We start from the raw sequence: 19,545 nt of genomic DNA on the forward strand, positions 1-19,545 counted from the left end.
GCAAGGCACTGTCTCAAAATAAATAAATTAAAAAGTAAAAGAAAGGGAAAGACAAATTTGTCAGGAGGTAATTTGAGTACCACCCATAGCCTAATGACCCCAGAGGGAAGGCTGTTCCAGAACAGCATATGGCCTGAGGCCAGCAGCCCTTTGAGTCCATATACTCACTCTAGCAGTGGTTGTGCTCTGGAGAATTGCAGCTGAGCATTATGGCTGGAGTCATAGGTGTGAATTAATGTGCTCCCTAACTATGGAGCCCAAGCACAGACCCAGTACAGTTGGGGCCAGGCATGTTCCATTCGAGCAATCATGCAGTAGTGGACCAGCACTGTCCTGCCTACATGAGGCCTAGCTCATGCGTGGTAGTAAGGGCAACCACAGTAAGACCCATCAGACTGGTTACATTTGCTTGTTGGAATGACTGTTTATCTACTGTCTTCTACCTTAGTAGATTGAAAGCTCCATGAAGGAAGATAGTGCTCTGTTTGGTTTACCATCAAGGCTACCATGAAGAGCTGCACAGATTGCATATGCTCAACTCCAAAGATTGTCATCATCTTACAATATAATGTGAATAGCACCCTCTCAAGCAACGTAATTGCTCAACCTGTCCGGCCACATGAATCAGCACTGGCCACCACTGTATTGCCAGGATGATGAGAGTGCCAGGCACATAACAAGCTCTCAATAAATATTTATAGAATCATTGGATAAAAGAATGTATGATCTATTTTGTCCACTTGCATACATTTCTATGCTTCTTCCTATTAAGTCTTTAGGTATTTTCCCCCACGTATCTGAAATAATATGTCCAATAGGGGCCATTTAATCTATTTAGAGGCACAGGAAGTGAGAACTGAAAGGAAGATTAGAGTTGTTCATCGTTTTATCTCACTGATGAGAAAAGGGAAGTCCAGCAAGACAAAGTGACTTAGATCACATGGCAAAGCCATGACCAGATCCAGATCTCTTGCCATCCAGTGCCTTGTTCTCTCTGTGGCTCTCACTGGCTTCTTCAATAACTTTCTTCTGTTCTTCTTATGAAGCAGAGAGGAGTCCTCACAAGTCAGGGGTCACTTAATCACTGATGCTACTCTGTGGTTAAAGAGCTGGCTATTGAGGCATTCTTCTATTTGGGGAAATACGAAAGTATGTGATCTGCCAGAAGCTCTAATCCAAATAAGGTTGTTGGTAGCAAGATGTTACCAATGAAATTTCATACATCGAACAGCAATTAGAGCTCCACTTTACTGTCTTGTGATTTTCTCAGAATGATTCTTATCTTTTATAATCACTCATCATTTCAACATTAATAACATACTTGTTTTTCCAAGTTTTTATGAATCACGATAGCAGCATATTCTCAACCATGGAAAATGACATTTATTATGTATTCAGAAAGAAAGACAAAAAGATATACAAATCAAATTTACTTTCAGGAAATAAAAAATTAGTGAAAAGTATATTTTTTAAATTACACTTACTATTTGGGGACCAATTATTATTTGAAATAAACAGGCTTCCAGTTCCAACATGACCTTTTGTTTTTGTTTTACCGAGTTTTTAAAATAGTAATGGTATTTGGTGGAAAATTTATCTTGTATTTATGTTGCACGACTTTTATCTAAATTAGTAGGTGTCTTCTTTTTTTCCTAACATAAAATGTGAATAATCAAGCCTCCTCTTCCATTTCTGCTACCATTTTTCATTTTAGATTGATGATGCTTCAAATATCTATCACAAAATCAGTTCTGCTAAAACAATATATAGATTTTAAGTAAGCACCCACATGAGTCACTAAAATGTCCTCCTTATAAATGTTGTCCCATAGAATATCTGGGAGGGCTGCTGGATAGGAAAATAACACTTTGTGCTCTTTGCAGGCTGCAAATAATATTAATGTGTTGTCAGGACCTGGTCAGACTGTGTGAAGCAGTTTACAGCTCTGATTCGCACATTTTGGTCTGACTTAAGCTTAGCTTGTGTCAGTTCAATTCTGGGCTGTCAGTCAGCAGCAGAGGTTCTTTTCAGCCCCAACATTCCTAATTACCTGTGAAAAGATGAAGACAACCGAGGGAGAGACTCTCTCAAGAAGTTTGCAGAATGGCTTGATCCTAGACAACAGTTAGATGCACAATTAATTCAACTCAAGATTCAGTTCACAACAGGTTTGTGCACATATAGGATAACAGGAAGAAGACTCTGACTGGAAACAGCTCACACGAGACAATGTGGGTGCTAGCAAGACCCACATTCAACCCCAACACAGAGGAACGACTATTTAGGTGGGGAGGGGAGCAGCTCACTGCAGGTGAGTCCTCCCCTTCTCAGGGCCATAGAGCAGAAAAGAGCATTCCAGACTTGTGTCAGAGGTCTTCAGGACACAAGGTACTAGCTCCTCCCTCAGATGTAAGGGAAAGGGGAAATGAGATCAGTGTGTTTTGGAGTTAGAGAGCTAACTAGAAGCTGTAAAGGGCTGAGAGAATGCAGAGGAGAGATTGCGGCAGGGGGAGGGAAGAAGGGATGAATTATGCACGGGTGGTTTACCATTTTTCTTTCTTTCTGTTTTTGAAAGTTGCATTCCCTACCACATTTTTTTCCCCAGTCAACTATAACTAATCAAGCTGTGAAACACTACTTGCCTCTTTTCTCCAGTTTGCTAAGGGAAAGACCTATCTCAACACAAGAGGCAGCATTATTATCCAGTAAAACATCACAGTAGTATTCCTAATATGGAAGGAATATTCCCAGCTTGCTACAAGGACTCAGTAATAAAGCATTTTCATAGTACTGTATGCTACCCAATTCTTTTCACATATGAATTTTGTTGGTTTTCATTATAATACTGTGAAATGAACTGAGTAGACATTTTTATTTCTATTTTCAAAAAAAAAAAAAAAGAAAAGAAAATGATTCATAAAGACATTAAGTGAATTGTCTAAGGTCAAAAACTAACTGCTTATTTAGTTGCTCAAGTATTCAGTCAAGGCCGGGCGGGTGGCTCATGCCTATAATGCCACAGCACTTTGGGAAGCTGAGGCAGGTAGATCACAGGAGGACAGGAGTTTGAGACCAAACTGGCCAACATGGTGAAGTCCTGTCTCTACTAAAAAAATACAAAAATTAGCCAGGCATGTGGTGGTGCATGCCTGTAATCCCAGCTACTCGGGAGGCTGAGGCATGATAATCGCTTGAACCCTGGAGGCAGAGGTTGCAGTGAGCCGAGATTATGCCAATGCCCTCTAACCTGGGCAACAGCAAGACTCTGTCTCAAAATAAATAAATAAATAAAAATATAGTATTCAGTCAATAAGCATGTATTGGGCAGATCTTATGTGGCAAGTAATTATGATCATTTCTAGGAAAAAAATAATGTGCAAGACAGACACTGTACTTGCCCTTAGCAGAATGAAAAGAATGGAAAGACAATAAACCAATGTCTCCAATTAAGTGTGACTCAGACTACAAGAGGGACATGCAGGGTATCGTGAGATAAAACGGTCAGGGCACCTAACCACAGCCTAGAGAGGATGAAAGAAGTCTTCGCTGGAAAATGGCTTCTAACTTGAGATCTTAGCGAATCCAAGAGAGGTGGGTGCTTTGCAGATATTGTTGAATGGCTGAGGGGCAAAGTGGCAATGGAAAATGGAGAGGGAAGTATTCCGTGTAAAGAGAGCAGGGTGCAGGAATTCACAGAGAATTTCCACTCTGCAGTGCTAATTCCATGTTGTATGTATCTCAGTCATATGCTGTCCAACTGTCATTTCTGTGTAAGAATCAATTACAGATGTTTCTCAACTTACAGCAGGGTTACATCTGGGTAAATTCATTGTAAGCTGAAAATGTTGTAAGTTGAATATATTGTAAGGTCAAAAAGATGCGTTTAATACACCTAACCTACTAAACATCATAGCTTAGCCTTGCCTACCTTAAACATGCTTAGACCACTTACATTAGCCTATGGTTGGGCAAAATCATCTGGCAGTACAGTCCATTGTGGAGTATTGGTTTCTTACCTTGTGTTTGTGTGGCTGACTGGGAGTTGTGCACGCATCACCAAGAAGTATCACACTGCATATCACCAGCCCGATACAAGATCAACATTCAAAATTCCAAGTACAGTTTCTACTGAATGTGCATTCCTTTCACACCATAATGAAGTTGAAAAATCCTAAGCCGGAGACTGTCTATACTATGTTTACAGTAAAATGCTGTTATATACTTATGGGACAAGATATAAGAGGAACCCCCCCTCCCAAATTAGATTCCTTCATCAGTTACCATCTTTATGAAAGTTGGAATTTTCTAGGGAAAAGGGCTTGAGAGATTGTCTAGTCCTTCTCAAGAAGCATAGCTGGGAGGATTTGAAATACAAACTTCCTTCCTTATCTCTTTGAAAAGCAATTGGAAAAAATAGGAGAGTAAGAATTTGACATTTTACAGTTGTAGATCTTAGAGTTGCAAGGCATGAATGAGATAAATGTGGAACACTGGCAGGTTGCAAAAATGCTACACAGATGTAAAGAGATTTAGGGAGGACTTCCCTGCATTTCTTTCCTGCATTGCAAGGGCAGAACTAAAAATTGAAACTTAGCACCCAGTATTCCTCACCTATCACCCCTCTGCACCCTCAGATGAATCATAGCCTGTTACAGATGCTTGTGGTGCATAGTTCTGAGTGGTAGCCCCGGAACACTAAACCTATGGAAACTTTTATAATTTAGTTGTTGACCTTCACAGCTTTTTCAAAAGAGAAGGGTCAGTGACTCACAATTATATTGCAACTTCGGACCATGTGAATTTCCTCAAAGATGATGGCTTAATAAGTGTTTAATTCTTAGCTCTTTTTGATAAACTCAAAATTTCAAAATCTGCATTTCTTAGCCCTGATTTATCTCATTAATCTTCAAGTTATACTGGATTCTGGATATATCATTTAGATAATCCACCATCGACCCATATGTACTGTGTCCACAAGTCCAGTCACTCAGGGAGTTCCATCCTTATTTAGCATCTACCAAACAGTCCCCCTTCCAAATTGCCCATTTTGGTTCATTGAACCATGATTCTCCCAGAGAATAGAATTTGAAAATACTAAAAATGGAAAAAGATATTAGCTCTATTAGTCATACTTCTGTGTTTATAGATAGGAGAATATATAAATCCCCTATTGCTGCTGTTAGGATTAGAATTCCTGGCCTCTATCTATGCTAAACAAGCAAACAAATAAGCAACAACAAGAATGAAAACTAAAATTCAAAATCAGATATCCTGAATTAGAAATACGATTTCAATATTCTTTATACTCAAATTCTTCATCTGAATGATGTAGATAATAGTGGAAATCTTACAGGATGCAATTAAATGACACAATGTATGGAAACACATTTATCACAGTTCATAAGACACAGTAGACACTCAGTATTTGTTGAATCAATCACTCCTTAAAATCAACCATTTCTAATAGCATCAGTTCTCTTTTACGTTTCCTTCTCTGACTCAACTCTTCTCACTGTTTCTACTCTAAGGCCCTAACCAACCTTAGCAAGTCATACTGATCTCACATTCTCATTTTCCAGCGTAAATCTATCCACGCCCTACAACTCTGCCAATAATCTTTTTTCCCTACTCAAAAACCCAAAAGGAAGGTTCTACTGCCTACAGACAAAAGAGCGAAGTCCTCATCTTGTCATTCAATCGTCTAAATTTGTTTTCTTGCACATTTTCAAACCATCATTCCCATTGATCTAGTTAGTGTGCACCCTTTGTTCTCACTGGGCTGGGTTTTGGGACACACTTGCTGTCAGTCATGAAGTCAAGTTATGCCATTTCACCTCTTCCTGGAAATCTACTCTGGCAAATTCAGACTGACTATTTTCTGAGAGCCAAAGGTGTTACTTACACCCTATCTTGTACCATTGTTCTTTAAATATTTCAGTCATAAATATGAAAATTCTGCTTTTCTGAACAGATTATAACATTAATCAGTTTTATAATCATAGAATATTTTGTTGACCTTCACAGATTTAAAGAGAAAAATTGCAGAATATTTTCCTACAATGTGGATTCATATGTTTACTCATTTTCTCTGAAGCAACATCCTGAATATCGTAGAAAGTTAGAGGCAGAAGAGATTAGCTATTGAATAATATTTTTATGTGCTGTCAAACAACCTTATTTCTGAAAAATAGTTCATCACACATATCTACCACATGTGGCATATTAAAGGCAAATTTCACTTGTCAAAATAAATCAGTGATTCCTTAACTAAAAAAAAATTTTAAATCACTACCTTGTGAAATATCTTCTTGAACTGAAACATCCCTGTTTGGATTTGTGGATACTGAGCAGGGAATTCATTGGTTCAAGATTAAAGGCAACAGTTTTTAAGGCTGCTTTTATCCATTCCAAGATTGATGATGAGAAACTGTTTGTTGCTCATACCTCACTTTTCACAATGTTGATAACTGGCTTTATATTTACTGTTTTTGAGATAGCTTACAGTATTAGCCACATTCTACCTGTTTGGGAGTGCCAAGTTATAAAAGTACAAAATGTACTCACAGCTTCTTTTGAACAAAATCCTAAGGTCATTCCCACTTCTGGAAATTTAGCAATCACATCAAAAAGCTGAACTATGTTGAGCATCGTTCATAAAATATAAACCAATAATGACAAAAGTCAAATAGACTGCATTGCTGAATCAACTGGCTGATTGCAGCAGAATGACAACGTGATGCTTTACATAAGCAGTAACTAAGAACTGTAGATCATCGATCATGGCGACATTGTTTCCCACTATACTCTCTTATTTTCACATTTTATATTGTTTTTTGCAAAGTCTCTGAGAAAAAGAAAAAGGAAACAAACTATCGTTTAAGGATACATAAACCTCTGTTTAAGTATTTATGTAGTGGGAACTTGTAGCAGTTGGGACATTTTCTTATTATGGTATTTCTGCCCTACCAAGTTTTCCTGCAGTAACAACTGAGTATTTGTTACAGTCATGATAGTCTTCCAGGATATACTCAGGGTCCTTTCAAGTAAGAAGTTGGGACAATTAGAATAGTATCCTGTACTCAACATAACAAAAGCTAACAGGAAATCTATATTTTACCCATAGTTAGAAAAAAAAGTGTTAAAAAAGATCTCATTTTAACACTAATACACTGAAAATTCAATTCACTAAATTCAAGTGTTTTTATTCCTACAATTCTCTATTAAGAAAGCAGCTTTGCCAGTTTCTTGACTTTGAAATAATTCCAACTTTGTACAGTAAATCCTTTTGAAGATATTTGAAGATTTTTTTTTTTTTGAGATAGAGTCTCACTCTGTCGTCCAGGTTGGGATGCAGTAGCTCAATCTTGGCTCACGGAAACCTCCGCCTCCCAGGCTTAAGCAATTCTCCTGCCTCTGCCTCCCAAGTAACTGAGATTACAGGTGCACGCCACCATGCTCGGCTAATTTTTATATTTTTAGTAGAGGCAGGGTTTCGCCATGTTGGCCAGGCTAGTCTCGAACTCCTGCCCTCAGATGATTCACCCACCTCGGCCTCCCAAAGTGCCGTGATTATAGGTGTGAGCCGCCATACCCGGACGATGGAAACTTTTTGTTTAAAAAGTTCCTTTTTTGAAACTTTAAATTTCTCCTAGGCTGGGCGTGGTGGCTCACGCCTGTAATCCCAGCAGTTTGGATGGCCGAGGCAGGTGGATCACCTCAGGTCAGGAGTTCAAGACCAGCCTGGCCAACATGGTGAAACCCCATCTCTACTAAAAATACAAAAATTAGCCAGGTGTGGTGGCTGGCGCCTGTAATCACAGTGACTGTGGAGGCTGAGGCAAGAGAATCACTTGAACCTGGGAGGTGGAGGCTTCAGAGAGCTGAGATCTTGCCACTGCACTCCAGCCTGGGCGACAGAGCGAGATTCTGTCTCAAAAAAAAAAATTATCCTTTTTGATATGATCACATGTTAACTTATTTTATTTAATGTTTTTATAACTGAATTAATAAAGTGCCCAGTAAATGCTACAAATCAGTAAGTATTGTCTGAATGAAAATAAATTGAAATTAAGTAAGATTAGTTTCAAATATAGTCTTTCTTGTAAGAGTGAGTTTGGCCATCCTAAATTACAGTTTTCAAGATTGATCTACTTTCTTTCTGAGGTCACCATACTCATGGTACTAGAATTAAAGTGTCTAAATAAAAAACACACTGTATGATTTCTCTTTGACTTAAAAACAAAATATACAAACAATAAATTATAAGTCTGATTAACTGTATGGGTTTTTTGTTCAATTGATTTAACTGTGTTTTCTCCTAGGATATAAATCATGTGATACAGCAAACTCAAAGATGTGGGATTCAAATGACACTTGTAAAAAATTCAGATACCATGTTTGCCTTTATATTTATGTTAATTACCACAGTTTAATAAAGTGATTATTATTTAGAACTCTTCCTTCCTAGTTGGCCACTTATTTACTCCATTCCTCAGCTGTAGAAGTAAATACTGCATGTCTAAAATTGGTGCTGGTTTTGATAAGCCATAGTGATGACATCAGCCTGAGTTCCAACTCCTGGAATAAAGAACTGTGACCATGAAGTGACTTGTGGGCAGTTGGGTCCCAACATAACTCTCCTTGTCCTCTCATGCCACTGATTTGGAGCCAAGGTTTGTGCTCCAAGATACCAAACCAGGTGAAAGGAATTACATTTCTATTTTCAAATGCAAAGGATTTAAAAGTATATATGATGCACAAAAAAGTCAACGTATTTAATGCCTAATGCCACCGAACTGTACACATGATGATGGTTAAAACTCTAAATTGTATGTAATATATTAGACCACAAGTAGGAAAAAAAAAAACAAAAACAAAACTGTGTTCATGTGTTTCAAAGGTTTTCCACAATTGTATAATATATATAGTTGGTTATACCTTCTGACAGTGACCAGATCACTCTTTCTGCAACATCGGTTAACCCAGGATTCACAGGGCCTAAGTAAGTAAGCACCTATTCTTCAGGAATTAGTAAACAGCACTTATTAGCTAAAAGTAACACAGACAAAAAACAAACAAACAAACCTCAAAAATACCATGTAAAGGCAGGTGTTGGACAAGGAGCCTATGAAAACACCCCTTGCTCCTCCGCATTGCTCTGGTGTGAGAAACTAGGACATGGAGAAACGCCTATCTCCTATCTCAGGAATAGCCAATCCTGCTTGATTGCAACAAGGATAAGTAAATGCTGACCTGAAGGAGCTGCTGGGCTTTGGAATCCCAGACTGTTGTTCAGGCACTTCCTAGAGGGTCAAGCACCATGCCAAAGGCCTGAGGAGGCAACTCGCATCTTTCATTCTCCTGCCTCATCAAGAGTGAACCTAGGCCGGGCGCGGTGGCTCACCCCTGTAATCTCAGCACTTTGGGAGACCAAGCGGGGCTGATCACGAGGTCAGGAAATTGAGACCATCCTAACACGGTGAAACCCAGTCTCTACTAAAAATACAAAAAAATTAGCCGGCGTGGTGGAGCATGCCTGTAATCCCAGCTACTCCGGAGGCTGAGGAGAATCGTTTGAACCCAGGAAGCGGAGGTTGCAGTGAGCCAAGATCACGCGACTGCACTCCAGCCTGGGTGACAGAGCGAGACTCAGTCTCAAAAAAGAAAGAGAGAGAGAGAGAGAGAGAGAGACAGAGAGAGAGAGAGAGAGAGAGAGAGAAAGAAAGAGAGAAAGAGAAAGAAAGAAAGTGAACCTTGAAGGCGCCCATAGGTCGCTCAGTGTTTTGGAAGCTACAAGAGGGCTGTAACTGTCTGGGGTTGCAGACAGAAAATCGCATTAACGTGAGAAAGGTATTTGAAATAAAGAACCTCCCCCGCCACCCGCCCACACAATATCAGGCTACAGTTATTATAGTTATCATAGTCATTCTGCTCTTATTGCACCCAGGACAAACTTCTATCTCTGTATATATGTCATTTTAATGACACATCCTGTCTGCTCCCGGAATAGAATGTGAGCAGCCCTGTGATCTCTATGTGCGCATAACCAGTGCCTAACGCGAGTTCTGGCTCTTGGAAGGCGCTCAGCGAGTCGGGGAGTAAGTGAGGAGCTCAACTCTGCAGCTGTACCCAAGACAGCGCGGGCAGGAGCAGAGGACATTCCAGAGCTCTGCGGTTGCAAACACACCCCTGCAGATGCTGCCACTTCCAGAACTCTTAGGTTTCCGCTTACTCGCACACGCATCCCTACTTCCCCCGACCCTGGAACTACCTACCAGTAGCGGAGACCAGCAGACCGACAGCACGCACATGATCCCCATGAGCTGAATGGCCGTCTCGGTCGTGATGCGGCCCCACTGGGCACTGGACTGAGACGCCGTGGCCTTGGCCCGGCAGCGGGACACCAGGGCCTTAATGGTGGCCAGGTTGCAGGCAAAGGTGATTGTCAGCGCCAAGAGCCCCAGGAAGGCAAAGGCAGAGGCGAAGAAAAGGTTGCCCCAGTTATGCGAAGAGCTAGTCCCGTTGCCCCCTCGCCCGGTGCTGATGAAGCACCACGTCCCGGGCCACTGCACCGTGTACTGGCCCACGCCCAGCACCGGCAGCAGGGCGAAGGCGAGCACGGCCAGCCACACGCCGAGCAGCACAGCGCGGGTGGCGCGCGTCTTCATGTGGCTCGCGTACCAGTGCGGCGCCCTGATGGCCAGCGCCCGCTCGACGGCCATGGCGCTGGCGATGAACAGCGAGGAGAGCCCGAACACGGTCATGGTCAGCCCGAAGAAGGTGCAGAGCCGCCTCGACGGGTCGAGCTGCTCCCAGCGCTGCTTGGACAGGTACACGACGATGACCACCGGGGTGGTGAGAAGCTGCCCGACCAGGTCGGTGAGCGCGAGCCAGCCGATGCACAGCAGGAAGGACTTCTTGCGCTTGCTCTCCCGGCGCCGGTAGCTGCGCGACACTAGCAGCATGGCCAGCGCGTTGCCCACGAAACCGGTGAGCAGCATGGTGATCGGGAAGGCCACGGACACCGATCCGCAATCCTCGCCGGACCCTGGAGGTCGCGTGAGGTTGCCCCGCGCCTCGCCGGAGCGCTCGGGCGCCCACATGCCAGTGTAGGAGTGGTTGAGGCGGGTGCAGAAGGGGGCACCCCCTCCGTAGCCCCGGGTCTCCTTCATGTCGGCTTCGAGGTGAGGAGGGGATGGCGTCCAGAAAGCCGCAGCGGGACGGGGCAGGAGCGGCGCGGGCGGCGGCGGAGGTCAGCTGCTACCGCGGCTGGGGCTGGGCTGCCCTCCATGGTGTGGGGGCGCAGCCGCCGCCCTACTCCGCTACTGAGGCCGCGGCCGCGGCGGCGCCAGAGCTCACTGGCCCCGGAGGCAGCCGCGCCTTCCTCTCTGAGAAACCTCTGGCTCCGAGGCGCGCAGAGGTGCCCGGTCCCCACTATAAGGCCGAGGGGGCGGGGCGCCCGTGGGTGTGGACAGAACCGAGGTGGGAGGAGGGTGCAAAGCAACTGAGCGCCTCTCTTGGCTGTTGCCTAGCCTGAATGCCTGGGTTGAGAAAACCCCCAGACGGGCTCCTCTGAAATGCCCTCCTCCTGGCCGGACGCGGAGCCCACTGGGCGCCTCCTCCAGTTCTCTGCCTAAGTGTCGGGGGACAGCAAGCTAGTAAGTCTCACTGGGCTTGGGGACCCCAGGCAAGCTGCCGAGGCGCACCTGAGCGCTCTCCCTCCTGCGTCTTCCACCGCAAACGCTCCTACAGGGACTGGACCCTTCTCCCGAAGTCCTTTAGTAACTCTTGGTAAAGTGTAAATCGCCTGTCCTTAAGCAATCCACACAAGCCTTTGCACAGGTGATCGTTAACTTTTTTCTTTTCTGCTTTGGGACTCTGCTTGAGTGATTATAAAACGGCCAAGCTGTCCTGTCTCCTGCGGTGCCGCTAAAAACTATAAAATTACTAGAAAATGCCTGCAGACTTAAGGGAATAGACACAGGGAAACAAATACATTGGATGGTTGAATTCCAGGCCCAAGAAATCTCATCTATTACCACTCACCTAATCCTGCCCGCTCTCCTCGCCCTCCGACCCCAGCAAATCAGTCAGCTAGGGCCAAAGTGGCTACAGGAGAGTGGCACAATTTGCGTATCTGAGGTAGTGAAATCAGCTGCTCCCAGCCTATGGGACTGAGAGGGGAGCAGAGGAGAAAGGTATTCCTTACAAAGCCTCCAACCATCCTTCTTTTCTTCATACAATAAGAACTAGTAAAATACTTAGATGTTATGAAGGCCTTAATCTATATGGAAACTTTGCCTTTGACATAATAAACATTGAATGAAAAGAGGCATACTTGCTTGCCTCATAACATCTTTCAGTAAGCCATATACTATGTACTTCTCACAAGCATTTTCTCATTTTATCAGAGAAATCCTCCAAGGTACTATTGCCATTATTATTCACCTTAAAGGGGGGTAACTGAGCCCTCAAGAAGCTAAAGAATGTTCTTGAAGTCTCAGCAATTCTCAACTCCCATCTTATTTGAACCATGTATTCCTGACATGGATCCCATAACTGCTCTCAGCAGATGAATATTAAATGTGAGATCATTTTCCCCTAATCTTAGGAAAGTCTTTTTTTTTTCTTTTCATGCTGTTCAAGAAATAAAAAGACTTTTAAAAATAATTGCAAAGTTCATTTTTCCTCATATTTATAAGAAATTAGACATAATCATATAGCACTATAAAGACCATTATTCTGATGGACATAGATCAACTTTCAGAACAAGTCCAATCGGTTTTGCCTTTCCTAGCTTAGCTGATGTTCTGTATGGGTGTTCTTTACTTTTAAATTACTGTTAAGAGGTAAGAATGGGATATGTCGGCCAGCGCGGTGGCTCACGCCTGTAATCCCAGCACTTTGGGAGGCCGAGGCGGGCAGATCATGAGGTCAAGAGATCGAGACCATCCTGGCCAACATGGTGAAACCCCGTCTTTACTAAAAGTACCAAAAATTAGCCGGGCGTGGTGGTGCGTGCCTGTAGTCCCAGCTACTCGGGAGGCTGAGGCAGGAGAATTGCTTGAAACCGGAAAACGGAAGTTGCAGTGAGCCGGGATCACACCTCCAGCCTGGTGATAGAGCGAGACTCTGTCTCAAAAAAAAAAAAAAAAAAGAAAAGAAAAAAGAAAAAAAAATTAGCTGGACCTGGTGGCGCATGTCTGTAGTCCCAGCTATTCGGGAGGCTGAGGCAGGTGAATTGCTTGAACCTGGGAGGCGGAGCACTGCACTTCAGCCTGGCGCCTGGTGATGCTCTGAGCAAGGCTGTCTCAGAAAAGAAAAGAAAAGAAAAGAAAAAAAAAAAAAGAATGGGATATGTCCCTCTGCATGCTTTCTTTATGTGCTGTTGTCTTGATTCTGTATGAAAGTTTGAAAAAATATCACTACAACATTATATATTTTTTAAAGAAGGAAAAGCAAGAATGCTATTTAAATTCCATTTTAATAACTCATTAATCACAACATGAATTTCGTTTTGTGTTTTGCTGTCATTTAAAATTTTTTTTGCAATTTTAAGTTTTATTAATTAAAATGTCACATCTACAATGGGAACAAGAGGTAGGAAGGGTGAAATGGTTTAACTCTAAAATCTTCCCCAAACTTTTGTCTTATTATTTTGAATTAATCTCAAACCCATATTTGGGAGAGTATTTTTCTAGACTAATATCATTTGAAAAGTAAAATAATATTTGAGGTTATTCTTAGACGAAGTTTTATCCAAAGCATTTGGATGAAAGTGGCTATCAAGTTTATTCCTTCTGCAGTTAATACAATTCTAGTGTAATTAAATATTTAAAATTTGAGACTATTTCACCATTCACACGGTAAAGGAAGCAAAGCTGATCTTTTCCCAGTTACATAAAAAAACTATTCTCATTTTTATTTACAAATATTTGACTTCTTTGAAACTTTTACTTCTCCCACTGAAATGCTTGCTATAGCCAAATGGACTTGATAAGCATAAGCATCAGAGCATGTATTAGTAAAGAACTGTTAGCCTATTACCTCTATACCAATGAACTAAATGTGTTGCATTTCAGATAATTTGTCTAACATTTCTTTTTTCAGCATTTTGCTTCATCCTAAGTTGTCTGCCTTTAGCTATTCACCTTGTGAACAAGACACTCACACTCTGTTGCACAGGCTTTAGTGCAGTAGCATGATTTTAGCTCATGATAGCTTGAACTGGGCTCAAGTGATTCTCCTACCTCAGCCTTCTGAGTAGCTAGGGCTACAGGCACATGAAACCATGTCTGGCTAATTTTACAATTTTATTTTTTATAGAGACAGGGTCATGAGGATCTGTGGAATAACAATGTGAAGCTAGCAGTTGGATTCTGGTTAGCACTTTTTGGTCAGTTACTACAGATATAGGCTGAATTGTGTTGGTCTGAAACAATACCACCCTCTAGTGACATAAAGGCTAATAACATGCTTCATTCTGTTTTAAGAGAATTTCCAAAGGGCCAATGGATGCTTTGCTTAAGGAATCTCTGATTTCTTTCCTAGAGATCTACTTATCAGTACATAATTGTGTCACTTTGTTTTCCTCTGAGGTTACAAACTGGCAACTTTGTTTAAGCGTCAACAAACCAGTAGAGGATTAAATTGAAAGACCAGGTATTCAATTTTTTTTAAAAAAAAATTTTAAGTATATATTCACCTCTTATATTTTCAATGAAATTCTACCCTGGACATGGTTTAAATTCACAGATTACTTAATTGTACCCCTCTTGTACCTTACAGTGTAAAATGTATAATATATATTAATATTTAGCTAGTGACAAATTTATTTTGCTATTTACTTCTATTGGACATCTATTTTAAAATCTTAAATATGGGTACAAGACCAATAACTAGTCACATGATCAGCCCTTGATTGCCTCACTATGGATGTAAAATATCTGAAAGTTCTTCTCCATGGAGCCAATCAGTAATTTTAGTTTATATTTTAGTCATTCATTCATTCTTTAACTATTCATTGAGCACCCAATCTATGTCAGACACTGCTACAGTCATTAGGGATACAAAAGCAATATATAACAGTCTCTACATTTATGGAGTTTATATTTTAGTGTAAAAATATTGATTTTAAGTGCCAAATAACCAAAGAAAAAACACTGATCCCATGGCTTTTGTCTTCTCAGAATGATTGCCATGGAAGTACAATGCAAGGCAGATTTAACATTTAAACATCAATCAATATAATTACTGTATCAACAAAATAAAAGCATTGCTTAGAAGTCTTTGCTAAATCAAGTATCTGGATATGCTCGAGTCTCTTGCTATGATTGCCTTTCTCCTGTGTTTTCTTCCTATTCTTTACATGCCTAATAATTTTTGATTGAAAACTGGACATTGTAATGTATTCTAATGACTCTGATTCTACTGTTTTTTTTTTGTTTCCCCTGAGTATTACTGATTTTATGTTTGTTTGTTGTGTTTGACAGCTAACTTTTCCGGATTCAAACTGCCAATATTGCCTCCCCTGGCGCATGCAGCTATTGATATCTCTGCTTTATTCTCATAGTTTTCCATGGCTGCTCTTTTAGCTTGGCTCCCTATAGACTCATTTCCCTATGCCTCTTAATTTTCTGGTTAGTGATGGAGATCACCTTCTGTGTAAATTCCTTGATTCTAGGGATTCTCCTCTTATTTCCAGCTGTGCTGACAGCTTAAGGCTATTCCCTGACATTTCAAGCTTCTAAAGCTTCACCTTTCTGCCACTCAAGCTACATACAGCACAGTTGGGAATACATCCCCTAAAGAAAGCATCAAAGTAGATGCATTCTTGAAAAACTATCTTTAAGACTAGATTTCTATCTGGACTTCTCTCTAGTGAATGGGATTAGCTGCTCTTATAAAAGGGCTTGACAGAGGGAGTTTGGTCTCTTTCTTGTCATCCTGACATGTGAAGACAGGGCAAGAAGGCCTTCACCAGAGACCAGATGATGACACCTTGCTCTCGGACATCCCCAACCTCCAAAACTTTGAGAAATAAATTTCTATTCTTTATAAATTACCCAGTCATGGTATTGTTTAGAGCAGCACAAAACAAAGATACTGATGTTTAGATCAATAAAAGAATTATAAAGAGCATCGTATATACACATATGTGTGTGAGAGATACATAGAGCTATGTGTACATATACATACATTCATATTCAACAGATTTTTGTTCAAAGTGTTAAGGTGATTCAAAATAACAGACTTTTCAACAAGTGGTGCTGGAAAAACTAGTTATCTGAATGGATATAAAAATGAACATAGACCTTACACCACAAAACAAAATAGATAATAGACTTAAATGTACCTGGTAAGGCCGGGCGTGGTGGCTCACGCCTGTAATCCCAGCACTTTGGTAGGCCGAGGAGGGCAGATCACAGGTCAGGAAATCGAGACCATCCAGGCCAACATGGTGAAACCCCATTTCTACTAAAATACAAAAACAATTAGCTGGGCGTGGTGGCACACGCCTGTAGTCCCAGCTACTAGGGAGGCTGAGACAGGAGAATTGCTTGAACCTGGGAGGCGGAGGTTGCAGTGAGCCGAGATCGCGCCACTGCACCCTAGCCTGGTGCCTGGCGACAGAGCAAGACTCTGTCTCAAAAAAAAAAAAAAAAAAAAAAAAGTACCTGTTAAAACTATAAACCTCCTAGATTAAAAGAGGATTTTTCTTTGTGACCTCTTTCCTCCTCTATCATTACCTCAAGTACTCCTACAGCTTTGTTGTTGTTGTATTGAACAACGTGATTATCTCTTTTGGTTAGTATGCCCAGAAATTCTATAGTTTCCTAATTTTACAATTTTATTTTTTGTAGAGACATGGTCATGCTATGTGGCCCAGGCTGGTCTCAAACTCCTGGCCACAAGCAATCTCACCACCTCAGCCCCACACAGTCCACCACACAGCCCCCCACTGCCCGATGCCGAGAAATCATTCCCCTTCAGCTTCAAAGTCAGGCTCTCCACTGCGTAACAGTGTGTGGCCTGTGAGCATGACCTGGGAGGCTCTTCCTCAGGCTCTTCCACTTGGCTCTAAGAATAATCAAATTCTTTCTGAATGTCTGGGTTACCTGTTTTGCTAAAGAAAACAGTGGTTCAATAACATTCTTGTACATACTGGTATGTATATTTGTGGAACTCACTTTTACATGATACATCATTAGAAGTGGACTGTTATAAGCTGATGACTTTCAAATTTGTACCTGCAGTCTACACTTCTTTTGAACTCCAACTTCACACCAAAATATATCTCATATATACTCATGTCCATCTCCATCGTCACCACCCTGGTTGAAGTCACCACAATATTTTGCCTAATCTACTGCAATAGATATTTATTTATTTAGAGACAGAGTCTTGCTCTGTCTCCCAGGCTCGAGTGCAGTAGCATGATCTTGGCTCACTGTAACCTCTGTCTCCTGGGTTCAAGCGGGCACATCCGACTAATTTTTGTACTTTACTGGCCTTGAACTCCTGACCTCAGGTGAGCTGCCTGCCTCAGTCTCCCAAAGGGCTGGGAATATAGGCACGAGCCACCACACCTGGATGCAATAGTTTTTTTCGGCGGGGGGGGGGGGGGGACAGGATCTCCTCTGTCACCTAGGCTGGAGTGCAGAGGCACGATCTTGGCTCACTGCAGCCTTCGCCTCCTGCGTTCAAGTGGTTCTTGTGCCTCAGCCTCCCGAGTAGCTGGGACTACAGGCATGCACCACCATGACCTGCTAAGTTTGTATTTTTAGTAGAGAGGGGGATTTCACGATGTTGCCCAGGCTGGTCTCGAACTCCTGACCTCAAGTGATCCTCCTGCCTCGGGCTCCCAAAATGCTGACATTACAGGCTTGAGCCACCACAACTGGCCTGCAATAGACTTTTAATTGCCTTGATTTTACAATTTTAAACTATGCTTACTGTAACAAATTAAAATTTAATGAGTATTTAGATATTTTAAATGTGAATAATCTCTTGATCCTTAACTTCCAAATTAACCAATATTAACTGGTTGGGGCATATTCTTTTATGCTTTATTCTACACTCATACAAAGATATTTTCACTCATAAAATGTATTGAAAATGTTTACAACCCAATGGGCCAGATATATTATTATGCTAATTTGACTACCAGTGAAGCTAAATAACATCCTCTTCTATTAATTATATACATTATTGGATTATCATTATGCTATTAATTTGTAGGAACTCTTTGTATAGAGGTACCATCTGTTTCTAATTTTCCTGTCATTTGCTTTTTCACTTTTTGTATCATATTACCATATATAAACACTTTATTCAGGAAAATTATCTTTTTCATTTATGGTTTTGAGTATTCCTGCTTGATTAAGCAAGTCTCTCCTTATTTCCTATATCCAAGTTGCACTTGATAATATTCTTACTTTGAAAACAGTCATGTTTTCAATCTAAATAAATGTTAAAATTTGTACTTTTTAGCAAATGGTAATGAAGTAATTTAACTTCTTTCTTTTTTATGGATTATCACGCAGACAGCTAACATCATTTATTAAATCATAATTCTCATCTTAATTGAAAACCTATTTCATCATTTACTAAATGACGATTTAGTCCAGTGTCCAGATCTTGGTTTCTAAATACAGTTTTTTAAAAGCAAAACAGGGCTCCTTGGAAAAATGGCTGATTCTACATCTGTGGTGGAGAAAATACAAGATGAGCCTAGAGCATCTTGTACTGCCAGAAATTAAAGAAGTGCTCAGAAGACAGAAGAATTGGGGGATGTGTCAAAAAGACAAAGAAGCCAACATGAAAAAAAATTCCAATGGTCAAAGGTGGAACCATTTGAACAACAAAATATATAAGGTAGTATTGAATAAGCCAAATGAATATACTATACAATGGGAAAAATAGTAACTTGAGTAACTTTACAGTGGAGAAACCTGGCAAACGAAATCAACTAATGGTTAGTATCAAGAGTGATGTGGTGGATATACATGCCCTGCTATGGTGTGAAGAGAAAAGTCACTTGATTCCTGTAATAATCTTTCCAAAAAACCCAGAATCCCAATCTAGTCGTGAAAATGACAAACCCAGAATGGGGGTCATTCTACAAGATATGAGGCCAGGACTCCTTAAGAACATCAAGGTTGTGAAAACAAAATGAGAAACTGACAAAGGACAATGGGGAGGCAAGTAAATGTAATGTGGCCCCCTTGACTGGTTACTGGAATAAAAAGAACCTTAAGTAGAAAAATTGGTGAAATTCAGATATCTCAATTCAGTTAACAATGTGCATATATTGGTTTCTTGGCTTTTGAAAATATACTAAGAAATTAATAGAAAAACTGGATGAGAGGTGTAAGGGAGCTAAGTAGCTCTGCAAACTTCCCATAAATTTAAAATTATTCCAAAAATTGTTTAAAAAAGATTCCCATAAAGCCCTGGATTTTTTCTATTTGCTTATCTTAGTTCACTAGATTACTTGTATTTATAGATAGGTACTGTTATATTGTTTTGAGGCATAAAATTCAT

At 41.0% G+C, this 19,545-nt stretch overlaps 1 protein-coding gene across 5 annotated transcripts in view; it reads right to left on the minus strand.

Moving 5' to 3' along the window:
- PTGER3 (prostaglandin E receptor 3) overlaps positions 1–11,411 on the minus strand; it is a 187,233-nt gene extending 175,822 nt beyond the window's left edge. For 2 of the 5 annotated variants that reach the window (XM_021667765.2, XM_012442603.2), the window contains exon 1: positions 10,275–11,411. In XM_021667765.2, coding sequence (XP_021523440.2) covers positions 10,275–11,171 — 897 coding nt within the window. In that variant the 5' untranslated portion in view covers positions 11,172–11,411. The remainder of the gene's footprint in view (positions 1–10,274) is intronic. The other 3 variants (XM_064372507.1, XM_064372506.1, XM_064372508.1) reach the window with 2 other exon arrangements.
- Positions 11,412–19,545: the final 8,134 nt, after the last annotated feature.

This window comes from Aotus nancymaae, unplaced genomic scaffold (genome assembly GCF_030222135.1).
Source record: "Aotus nancymaae isolate 86718 unplaced genomic scaffold, 86718_ANA_hifiasm-v0.15.2.pri h1tg000007l, whole genome shotgun sequence".
Taxonomy (NCBI): Eukaryota; Metazoa; Chordata; class Mammalia; order Primates; family Aotidae; genus Aotus; species Aotus nancymaae.